General features: G+C 36.4%; 1 protein-coding gene across 1 annotated transcript; it reads right to left on the bottom strand.

Annotated features, from left to right (window-relative positions):
- Positions 1 to 52: 52 nt before the first annotated feature.
- pptc7a (protein phosphatase targeting COQ7 a) lies at positions 53 to 8,066 on the bottom strand. The gene is made up of 6 exons (XM_042761632.1): positions 7,590 to 8,066; positions 5,286 to 5,465; positions 4,022 to 4,220; positions 2,502 to 2,625; positions 2,288 to 2,417; positions 53 to 1,464 (listed from the first exon to the last, which is right to left on the bottom strand). The coding sequence occupies exons 1-6, from the start codon at positions 7,789 to 7,791 to the stop codon at positions 1,406 to 1,408; spliced, it is 894 nt and encodes a 297-aa protein (XP_042617566.1). The 5' UTR covers positions 7,792 to 8,066; the 3' UTR covers positions 53 to 1,405.
- Between the last annotated feature and the right edge of the window lie 4,546 nt (positions 8,067 to 12,612).

The following is a 12,612-nucleotide window of genomic DNA, read 5'->3' as shown; positions in this document are numbered from 1 at the left end:
CATAATCTAAAAAAATATAACTTTAATTTACTGAGAAAAACAGTGACCTACAGAAGTTATAAAAATATAACTTTATTAGATCATGTGTTCCATGACATACTCACTGAAAGCATTCACAGATGCTAACATTAGCTTTGTGTGTAAACACCTCGAGAGAAATTTTAAAATTAAGTTTTACATAAAAAAGGAAGAAAAATACTTTAACACAGAATCCACACAATTATCAAATATACTCTCATATACATCTGATGTGTAATAGCCTACACTTTCCAAACGCATACGTCATCGATAAATATACAGCCAGTTTTCCAAATATCTACACACCGTAAACGTTCTTGTGTCACATACACACACGCACGCACACACACACCACAAGCATGTGAACCTCTTAAAAGTGGTTTAAGTGGGACTGCTTTTCCTCTCAACACATCCCACAATCCCTTGCAGTCTGTTGTACTGCTGTAATTATGTTAAAAACTCAAAAGGGTGGAGTAACACAGTTTTAAATTAATAAACAAGAAAACAAAAATTCACTGTACCCCCAATCAAACAAACAAACCACCCATACAAACAATCGCTTAAAACACCCGTCTGACTCTTATTTCACTTGTTCTGCAAAAGCGTCTTCATTAATTAATATCTCAAAGGAAAGGCATTTCTATGGTTGATCATTAACTGTGACAGTATTTCGATGTTGTTAAGCTTCATAATCAGTCTAGTACTGTAAAGTTACACCTCAGCTTACTTCCCAAAATACAAACTCTCCATTAGCTAGTGAAGAGTTTGTTGTAGTCACTCGTGCCTAATAACATCACATCTCAGCAGATGTCTCTCCAGAGGATACAGATCGGGTGTCTTTTTAAATGGACAGTAAATAGGCAAATGTCCAATCTTAAGACTTATGTAACTTGAGGGCATCTCCCATAGGCCTTTTGCAAAGTTAAACACTCCCACTGCATGACGCTTCCATTTCAGTGTTCTTCTTACGGAAACTTTCTTTTTTTGGGACCTAATCAGATTGTTATTCCTTTCTCGCTCATTCTTTCTCCATTTTTGGCTTCACAACCACATCATTACCAACTACTCATTCATCACTGGACGACAGAAACACTAGTGATTCTTACAGACGTACTGGAGAAGTGTTCAACACATGTTGTAGCCCTTGTCAAACACATTTCAATGTTTGCAGTCTGTATCAAGGTGGTCTTTGACTTGAGCCTGCAGATGACATCATTTGAAGTACGGTCCTGTAAGGCCGAAGAAACCAAGGAACAGATGTGGGCTCCAAGTCCCTGCCAGACACAGAAAACTCAAACAGCCCTCAATCCTGCCAGCAGGAAACAGCCGCCAGTCCAGTGACTGAGAGGAAGACAACAAGAGAAGCATTTTGCAGCCCTTGCGAGCGTTAGTCTGTGTACTCTGCTACAATTGACAGCAGAACGGTGATGTCATCTGGTTTTCCTCCTTTGGGGAGAAAAAAAAGAGAGGGAATGTTGTCAAGACTACAGATTTGCAATCCCATGCCACTGAATACATGACAGTTAGGAGTGTAAAAATGCATCAGTCTGATAATGAATTTCATGCACCGAATACGGATTAAAATGACTTGACTATTACTACACAATTTATTATGCATCCATTTGGATATGCATCCATCCTCATGCAAAATACAATCTGTGACCTATTTCCAGTGGAAAAACCAAAGACACTTACATTGCATTTAAAGTATGCATTTTTTGAGTTCTTGCAGTCTCTGGAAAATGAACCCATGACATTTGTCTTAATTATAATTTTGAAAATAATTATGAATCATACCAAAATAACTGTTAGTTTTTCTTAATATTTTGAATTAGTTTTATTTATTTTTTTGTTAAATTAAATGAAAATGAGAGCTGTTTCTTTGGAAACTAGCTAAACTAATTAAGATTTTTCTTTTTAAATCTCAGTTAATTATTTTATTTCAAGTAACAAAATATTTTTATGGTTTTAGTTTTATAGTTAACTATAATAACCATGATTTGAACCTAACAGAATTGTGATCAAATTTTGATCAAAGTGCACTGATCTAAAAAAATGCATGCTTTCAAAGCAATATAAATGCATGTCAAATGTAAATGCACTGCATGATTTAGCAAAGAATTGTAATCATTCTGGTTTCAGAGCAAGTGTGTACACTCTTAGTGCCAAAGATGACTATCAGCAAGACCATTATCTCCCTGAAAACTCTAAAGAAAAAGTAAATCAGGAAAAGCAGTAGCTGATGCTTGTTCAAGAGGTTATATCTCACCTCTGACATTCAAGCCATTATCGCAGGCAAACTGTGCAAATGGAGACATGTAATTGGGGTCGTATGCTAGAACATGGGCCTGTTCTGCAATACTCTTGGCCGTTTGCTGGATGCTTTCATAGTTGGTATTCTGAAAGAGGACACAATTCGTATTAGTGCCACTGGAGGACAGAAAAGTGGACAGAGGGAAGTGTTGTTCACGGATGTTTGGTACCTTGAGCTTTTTGAGTTCTTGTAAAATCATGTAGTCTGGCATGTTGTCAAAAAGACCATCTGTAGCTGTGAGTATGATGTCACCCAACTGGACATCGAAGGACGAGCTATCGGCAGCCTCAGGGCTGTGGGAAACGAGAGAACAGAAAGTTGTTACCTAGAAATGCAAGTAAACTTTCGATAGTTTAGTTATGTAATGTGATATTTCGGTTTTACGTTTGACATATCTGAAAACAAAACATTTGACTCTCTCCATCTCAGGTACACAACGATCCATCAAAACCAACTACATAACGGCACATTTTCAAGCTGAAATGTGTTTAGAGCGCTAAAAAGCTATCAAGCACTTCTCTTTGCTGATCATATTTAGGAGCACAAGTTGGGAGCAATAAAAGCAGTTTCAGTCCAAGAAGCTTATAGATTGATCCTCATTACATTATAAAGCAAGTGGAATCAGCTGTGAAGTGTTGTGTTCTGTTCCAGGAAGTCTGCGGCAGTCGCTATGTACACTGACTCTACGAATACACTGGCTATCTTTCCCTCTTTCCATACCAGACCACCAGTCCCAGTTCAAGTTCATTAAACATAAAAATTAAACTTAAATAAAAAAAAAAAATCATATAAATAAATAAAAACAAACATAAATTAAAATAGAACAATTAAAGATTCAGACCCACAAACTGTAGAATATCTGGCCTCAGAGAACTTCTTCCACTAGCTCATCTGTCAAAGAGAAACCAACTAATTTCAGGATTTACAGAGGCCATGCTAAGGTTGTCTCCATTAGCTCCACTGGCAAGATTAAAAGTGACCGGATGCAGCTAAGAGCAGAAAGAGCCCAACAATTCTGCTTAAGTGTGATAGTAGTTTCCTTATTTAGGGTTCTGTTTACCAGACACTGATCAGACGTGCTGCTTGGATTACAAGTTACAAGTTACAGGATCAGTCGATGTTAAATTGCAGAAAACGTGTTAAAGTGAAAACCACAGGCTGGATTTAGTCACATAATCTTTGCAATCATGGAAATTGCAATCAGTCAACATTGCAATCAAATCAAAAATGTGATTCAACCCCTGAATTGTGATTTTAAATATTATTAATGATCAATTAATTAAAAGAACACTAACATGACATCTTAAAAAGCTAGGGGAAAAAAACAATGTTTTAAATAATATTGAGGTAGTAGAGTAGTTATTGGCTGAATGTGATTAAGCCAATAAACTGCATCTTAAAAATGGATAGAATTTTAGGGTAGATTAATTTAGTGCACAATTATCAAATTTTTCTTCGGACAGTTTAAGTCATTATCAACTCAAATAAAAAAAAAGACACCAATACACATCACCAAATCAACACACAAAACTAACAACCAACTGATAATGCAGTCGAGTTATTAACCAGAGTGAGAAACTAATCATGCTCTCATACTGACAGCCAGCGGATTACGTCTCACTCGCGTCTAGCTTGGGGACATAATCAGAAAGTGAGGGGAAAAAGTCACATAAAAGCAAACGGCCTCACCTGTCACTGAGGACGGAGCCCTCTGCCTCAGGAGGGGCGATAGAGAGCTGGAAAGGCGTGTTGAAGTAGTGCTGCTGTTCATCAGACCTGTGGACCACCTCTCCACCTCGAACCACCAGAAAGCCAGAGTCTCCTAGATTTGCTGTGTGTAGCTGGTGACTCTGCCTGTCTAGTACCACGATACATGCTGTACTACTTCCTAAAACAAGAAAGACTCTGTCACATCATAGGTACTATACAATATAATGTTCATTTCTTTCTAAAATGCCCTGTAGAGCCACAGTGTTCACTTTTAAGGGAAATTAACCCACAAATTGCTTGCTTTCAGTTGTCTCTGCAAGTATTTTATTGTGCTGTGCTGAAAATCATTTACCTAATTTGGTTAGCACAGGTTTTATATTTCTATCTAACCTTTTTCCACTGTAAATGGAATGTAAAGGTTCTATGGATGTTTAGGGTTCTTCATTGAACCTCTGATGCCAATAAAGGACCTTTATTTTTAAGAGTGTTGTATCAAACCTGGAATATCGCTTTAAACAGACCAAACTGAATGTGTGCAGATTAACCAAAATCCAATCTTGTGACCCAGTACACTCTGTCTGTGACTCATCCAGTCCACAGCGTGTTTTTGAGCAGCACGTTGTACAATGACTCATTATATTTTAGTTACGGCTTTGATCTCATCCTGAAAAAAACATGAGCCAAGGCCCATCCCTCAAAACATTTCCCTCCTAAGACAGGAAAAATAAAACTTTACTCTTCACTGTGTATGGTCTCACAGAGATTGCATGCGGACACCTTAAGTGTCCAACGCTAAAGTTACATCACAGTCTGTGAATAGTTGGACTAGTTGTGTTGCAAATTAAATTATTAAAGAGAGAGGGATTTTAAGCATGCAAAATTGGTTGAACTTGTATTGGTACACAACAGAACTTTGTTTTGTAGTAAGAGCATGACGCATGCTATCCTGTTTACGCAAGCATTTTAATAGAAGTGAACGGAACACCAAATTGCGCGACCGCACCTTAATTGAAGCCAGAGCATAATGCTGCAATCCCAACAGCCTCAAACACATTACAATCTAATCTCTCTACAGTTTTCATTAGAAAACAGAAAGTACATATGAGAAATAAATCTAAAAAGCTAATGCTTTTTTCTGTGCTGCATTTAATTTGAAAATAAACTTCCGTTGGACATACTGCAGACTCCCATTTTCTAGCTTTGAAATGAATTCACTATATAATCTAGAATCTAATGTGCTCACCTAATAGTGGTACTTTGTTCTGAAGCAGCTCATAATAGCTGGTGGTGAGGATTCCCACTGGGTTGCTCGGCACAAATCGTCCTTCTTTGACCAGCCGCTCACACGTCCTCATGAGCGTCCCAGAGAACTGCGAGGGATCGACCCCGTAGTCACGCCAGCCACCTACTCCATCAGCCACACCTATACGTGACAGAAAAAGGATTCATTAAAGTAATCAAAAGTCATTTACAGAGTCAATTTTGAGTTGCAATGTTCGTAAAGCTTAATTTAATTCCGGTTTAATTTAAATAGCAATTCTGTGCCCATTTGTCATCATGTGATTGTATTTTTATAGGCATAATACACACCACTAAAGTAAATGAAATGATTTGCAGATTGTAAGATGCACTGCTCTGTAATATTGAGAAAACAAACATTTACGGCCTACACCCCCACAGACGTCATGTGCCTATCCAAATCTGTTCACCAAACAGGGAATTTTCCCTACAAAGGGCTCCCAGCTTCCCTTCTGACAGACAAAGAGCAGGAACCCACGTTTGTGACCATACAAGGCAAGTCCCCTCACATCGACCAGCATCCTCTCGTCAGCTCACCTCTGAAAGCACCACTGGGATTTCCACAGCTAGATAACAAGCCTCTGTTATTGTTTCTTACTGCCATTTCAAAGACAGGAGGCCATGACAGAACCCTGCCCATGTGTTTGAGCTGCAGAAGAGGATTTATATCCAAGGTTAATTTGACTTTGACATATGGCTGTCCAAGTAGGCCTTGGCAGACGTGAAGAGACCTGCTAACATGTTTCCATTTGAATTTGTAGGCGTATTTCTTATGAGTGGGTTAAACGACAAACAAAACAGGTACAAGGACTTATCAACTTTGAAGACTACTAAAAAAAGCTATCCAAAAATATAATTAACTAATTAATTCCCAAGTGAAGGAAGCATGAACTAAAAGATATTTCTTTGAAGATCTGCACTGTTAAGCACGGCCATTACTCAAGACAAAGGAAGACTGAAAACATATTCCATACTCACCACCCTACAACTATATATTTGCACCCACATCTTTCAGACGGACTTCCTTGCAACTAAACAGTGGGTTTTGTGTTACATAAAAACTCATGTGCACTCTTGATAACCCCAAAAGTTCAAATTCTCAGGTTACAAACAATGTGTTAACAGGTCTATAAGTTTAGACTATTTTTTTCTTAATTTGGACCTTGAGTCTGTAATAAAGTTTGATTGATATAAGATATGGAATAGTATTAATGTATCACTGTAAATTCTAGCAGGATTGTCAAATGAACTACTTTCACTACTATCCATGTTTACATTTTTAATTTAAAGTACAAGCCACTTGGAGCTGTCAAACTTAAGTTTGTGTAGCCTAACACATGAACCTTATTTAATATCACATGTCACTTTGTGCTCATAACACTATATCACAGACAGTTCAGAAAGTGTACTGTGTAGTGCTCTTTTTAATCAGTTACTAAAACAGTTCAGCCCCTCCAGTCACGTGGAGTACTAAACATTAGAAACAGACTCCCACTCATCTTCTACTCTGTTATTGTTTGTTGACAGCTGTAGTGATTCTGGAATCATTTTAATTGCAGGAGTATATGTACAAGCATTTTCAATACAACAAGCATTAACACAATTTCATATATATTCAAATAAATATCACAAAACATGTTCGAATTTAAAATCAAGAGAAAAAAATTAGGTTCTGCTAAAAAAAATTATTCTTACGTAATGAAACTGAAGAAGAAGCGAGTCTGTTTCAGTTAAAAAGTGATCTCTGGAATGAAAGGACTTGGTAATTTCAGTAGGCTTATGGAACGCGTCGTTCTTAACGCTGCTGACGTCACAATGCGAAATGTTACTTTGTTGCGAGAAATGACAGAACGTTCATAACGGCCCGTTTGATGTCACTGGTACAAAATGTTACAACAGTGATTTTTATATCCACGTGCTTCATTATTCATAGAATATGATAAATACATAGCAGTTATAAAACTGAAACTTTGTTATTATGTAATATGCTTATGTAAATGTATGTATTTTTGTGTTTTAATTAAATGCATTATAAATTAACGGTTAAGTAAGATTAAACAGGGTTTCTCCAATTAATGAAACAAAAAGCAACATATTTATAACAAATGCTACTTCAGATCCACACAAAGACCACACACGACCAAAACATTTCTCCCAAACAAGCGGTTCAACCACGATGACACTTGTCCAAACAAAATGTCTTTGCATGTAACACAAAGCGCCTTTAATCGTTTTAATGATTACATACCTAACACATCAGCAGACCTGTGTCGGGCTATGAAACACGCGTCGTCTCCATAACACATCCCTTTCTTCAAGATCCCCTTCCGAAAATCCTTGCCGAAGCCGAAGCTGGCGGACACCAGGCTGTAATCGCGGCTGTCGGTTTGAGAGAGTCCGCCGATGACCGCTCGGGCCACCAGTCTACCGTACGAGAAAACGGACAACATCACCCCCGGACTCCGCTGCAGGGGTGCTTTGGGTTAGTTAGAGGACTAGCAGCAGATCCACGGCTCGAGATGAAGGCTGGAGATGTCAATCAACGAGCTTACACCAGCACCAACCTCCAAATTCTCGCTGTCTTTAAGGATCAGTCACACTCAGCTCTCCATAGCGATCGATCCGATTCAGAACATCCAAGTCGATCCGGGTTTTACAAAACTCTTTCTTCTCGAGCTGAGCCCCATAGCTGCGCGCTCCGCTCGCGTGCCTGTTCGCGAACTGCTGCCGAAGGCCGCGACGCGACTGAAGTCTTGTGACTGCTTTGACGTCAGACGCCGTTACGCAACCCGTGTACGTTTAATGGAGTAGAACACAACCCTGTGAAACAGTGATAGGGAACGTTTGCTTTTTGTCCAGTCCCTCTCTCAGAAATAGAAAAATTTGGCAACTCTTTCTGAAAGATATAATTACTGTCTCTTCTGTAGTATCTTCTTCTAAAGATAATCCTTGGAAGAAATTGTGGTACTTACCTAACAAATATCTAATCACTAATAAGATTAAAGAGATAGTTGCAAACACCGATTTCACCCTGTGTCCACCTTTTGGAAGAAATTTTATGTTTGTATGTGCTTCTATCTTAGACAAATTTTCCTTGGTGTTTAAGGATGTCTTATTTGGTTTTCATAATTGTAACAAGAATCTAAAAGACAAGTATTTTCTAATAAATCTATTTATTTTCTAGCTTTAAAGTTTTTTTAATATACATAAATGCAAATGTTTGTCTGTTAAACCTCTATTTATTATTATTATTTTTTTTTTTTGTAATGACTTGAAATGTTATTTGGATATTATCTCTTCTTAAAGCCTTAAAATCCTATAAGATGTGCATGAGGTATAATATTTATGCTTTTTTATAATGTGCTGTTGACTGTGTTTTATAAGGGAGGCAGTGTTTTAACAAAGAGCTTTTTTCTTTTCCTTTCTTTCTTCTTAACTTAATTTATTTTAAATTATATATTATCCCTGGTTTAATTTTTTGGTTATTTTCCTGGTTCTTTGTGTATTGTTTATATCTCTTATTATTTTTATAAACATTTTCAATCTTTAAAAAAATGTACATACCTTTATATATGTTCAATTAAAAAATAATAATGATAATTAAAAAAAAAAAAAAACAGTGGTGTATATGTAAAAAGTTAAAGCACATTTTACAAATATTAAATATTTTGGGTCTTGAATATTAATAAGTAGGTGGCCCATGTCTATTTCTGTTTGTTGTGGTGCTGTCTTGACATTGCAGCCTCTTCCTTGGTAAAATACAAAGAGATTCCGTTTGAAATATTCAGAATCTGGTTATAAACAATCATATTTTATTTTTATTTGTGATTCAGGATAGGACATTTGAAGAGTTATAGTCAGTTTGGAGGTATAATGCATGTGGCCAGAGCTTCACTCTGAAACAGAGTGATTTTTCAGTCACATCAGGACACGAGTTACAAACCTCGGGTTAAAGGCTTGCTTTTGAAGTTCTCAGCATGTGTTAGTTGAACTTGGCTGAACCACAGACTGTATAAATGCATAAACTAGATGATAGTTGATTTTTAAAATGATTCACTTGCATTAAATTCTTGAAGGAATTAAAGCTGTACTGAGTGATAATTTGGTTATCTGTTGGAAATGTTGTAGGAAACCTGAACTCTAAGTCTGGTAGTTCATAACAAGCCATCAATTTCAAATGGAGTTGTTATGGCGTGTTATGAAACCCGCTATGAATTATGTAAGGCCTTGTCGCCATCTAATGGTCGTTCTCGCGCAGTACATTTTAGACAAACAGGATTCATTAGCTTCATTCGAATATTACTAACTTATCATAAAAACTGTTTGTAGCGCAAATAGTTTTACTGTTTATTGCACTTTATTCTTCTAGTTATTTAACAGCGTCTAATGAATTGGAAGTCTCGCACATTAGCTCTGCGTCAGTTAAAAAAATGTTACCTGAATGTATTTTAGATTTTTTCTGTTTTGCCTTGATCTTAAATGTCTTGTATAGTTTTTAAATACTGTACTTTGTTCACCAAAAATAGTAAATCAAAATATAAATTTATAGTGACTGAATATATCAGCTATTTGCCAAAATGTTCACAATATGTTGCACTTGCAAGCACTGTTTTTCCCCCTAGTAATGCAAGTTTAGTTGCTTCCTAATGTAAAAGCAGTCTAATATTGTTTTGTATGACTCAGTAATGTCAAGCTTGTTTCTATGCCAGTGTTTTGATATACATTCAGTGAAGAAACACCAGAAATCAAGGTCATTCTGTGTACTTGCTGTATAGAAACTATAACCTAGCAAACCTATGAAAGAACCGTGAACTGTTGTGTGTTAAGAAGTGGATGATAGGAATGTGTGTTTGTTTAGACTAAGATGGACCACCCCAGCAGAAGTTTGTGTAAAAATGTGCCTTGATTGCTTTTGAGGTTCAGGGTTGTGCATGTAACAATATAGCATTGGAGGCCTGGTAAGTAAATTACTCGGGCAGTAGGTGGCAGTAAAGACTAATGTTAGAGGTTTCTTTACTCGTGTTTTCTGCAGAGTTTGGCTTCAGTGCCACTGAAAGTGAGTTTGCAGTTTGTATTGAATGTGATGCAATAGGTATCGATACAGCTGTGTCTCTGTCGATATCGCAGCAGTGGACCATGCTTATTTAATCCCACTGGTCACAATAGTGACCGTAAAGAAGGTTTCATTTATAAAGCTCTAAAAATGTTACTGACTGGTGTTTTAGTGCATTTCCTGCAAATATGGAAAAATAAAGGGTCTCAGTTAAATATGTACAGTGTCACATGACCAGAGCAGTTTATTTCATGTTTGCACCATGAGAAGATGATGGCTGCATCAAAGCTCCAAAACAAAATGCTAGTAAAGTATCTTAACATAAAGATATGACAAAGATTTTTGGTACATGTAATTTTAAAGGTGTCTAGCATTTATGAATTCACAATAATGCAGTTTTGTTGAGTGTGGTCATAGAATAAGTAAATATTTTGATGGCAACAATAGTGACCGGTGAGATAATGGTGCATTAAGGTATACATATAAATCCAATTGCAGTTGTTAGTGAAGGTTGCACTAAAATGTTGCAATGACAAAGTAACAGTGAATACTGCACTAAACTGAAAGTTCAAATGTTACAAATAAGTTACAGTATTGATGTTTCAATACTGGTTCCACTAACATAACAATTTTATGATGTATGTTACAATAACAATTTTGAAATACTTTTTTTTGTCTTTTATCTCAGTATTTTTGTATGTGTTGTATTAGGGTTTTTATGCATAATAGCAGCCCTAGAATGTGATGAAACAAGAGTTTAAAATAGCTGGGCTGAGATATAAAATAATTGATGTATGCAGAAATATGTTAAATCAGAATACACATTATCCCACTGGTCACAGTTGAAAATAATTATGGTAACACTTTAGAATAGGGAACACTTATTCACTATTAACTACACTTTTCCCTCAATAAATTCCTAATTTGCTGCTTATTATTAGTTAGTATGGTAGTTGTTAAGTTTAGGTATTGGGTAGGATTAGGGATGTAAAATAAGGTCATAAAAAATAATTCAACAAAATATTAATAACTACTAATAAAAAACTAATAATATTCTAGTAATATGCATGCTAATAAGCAACTAGTTAAGAGATCCTAAAATAAAGTGTTACCATAATGATTATTTATAATTTTATTCAAAGGGTTACTAATGACACATCATTTGGATATTTTCATTTCTGGGAGAAATTCATGATTAAACGGGTTAATATGAATACAAGAACGGCATTTAAAAGGGAGTGGAAAAGTGCAAGGTTTCTTAAAAATAATGAATAGAGTAACAACAAGTTTTAATCTGGCCACAGAGGAAAACAACCAGGGTTACCTGATATAAATAGACACAGAGCTTCACACTTCCAAAATACGGAAAAATCTGCTGAGTGTGTTACTTATGTTTGTCAACCTGGCAACCATGTGCACACAGCGCAGCCTTTCTGAAAACACCTGTAAGCTTGCAGTACAGCGATCTCTACTTCAAAATTCTATTCTCAGAAAAGTGTAATTCATCAAGTGTTCATTTACGAGAGAGAGAGAGAGAGAGAGAGAGAGAGACTATGTATGAATTACCTCCGTTTTTGCCGCGTTTCTCTATCAACAATGAAGCTGTGGCTTTAATTGCATCAGAAACAATGATGTTTCCAACTCCTTTCTGAAAAAGATAATGTAGCTCTTCAGCGGTGTAGCTATTAGACTGATAAAATTAGTTAAATTGAGTTGATTAAAATTAAATTGATTAAATTCTAATGAGGTGAAATTTAGTACAGTCCCGTACCATATCGTGGCCTCTATCGTGATACATCGTATCGTGACTTTGTTGGAGATACACAGCCCTACTGCGTACTGTTAAGTCATGTGTTTAGAGGAAACACACAATGCACCAGTGTAACCCGATACACAAATAAATTACTCTTACGAGTCAGTTCTTCTTAGTGAATCAAAAACAAAGTGTCATTTGATTCTTGAATAAATGACTCTTATACGCTGTTTCTTGTATTGAATTATCAATGAATGAATGAAAAAAATAAAGAGTGGACAGTGTAGCAGGCTTCCCGAACTGATTCACTCTTATGAGCCATTTTTTTTAGAGAAACAAAACCATAGGCCTACAGATCTGCCAGTGTCAGTGTTATCTATTTCCTGAATAAAAGACTCATTCGAGCCAGTTAATGAAATGCTCAAAAAGATGAGTGACCGGTTTGAATCATTTTCAGAAATGGAC

The sequence above is a fragment of the Cyprinus carpio genome, chromosome A8, assembly GCF_018340385.1.
Source record: "Cyprinus carpio isolate SPL01 chromosome A8, ASM1834038v1, whole genome shotgun sequence".
Lineage (NCBI taxonomy): Eukaryota > Metazoa > Chordata > Actinopteri > Cypriniformes > Cyprinidae > Cyprinus > Cyprinus carpio.
This window is presented reverse-complemented; position numbering and strand designations above follow the sequence as displayed.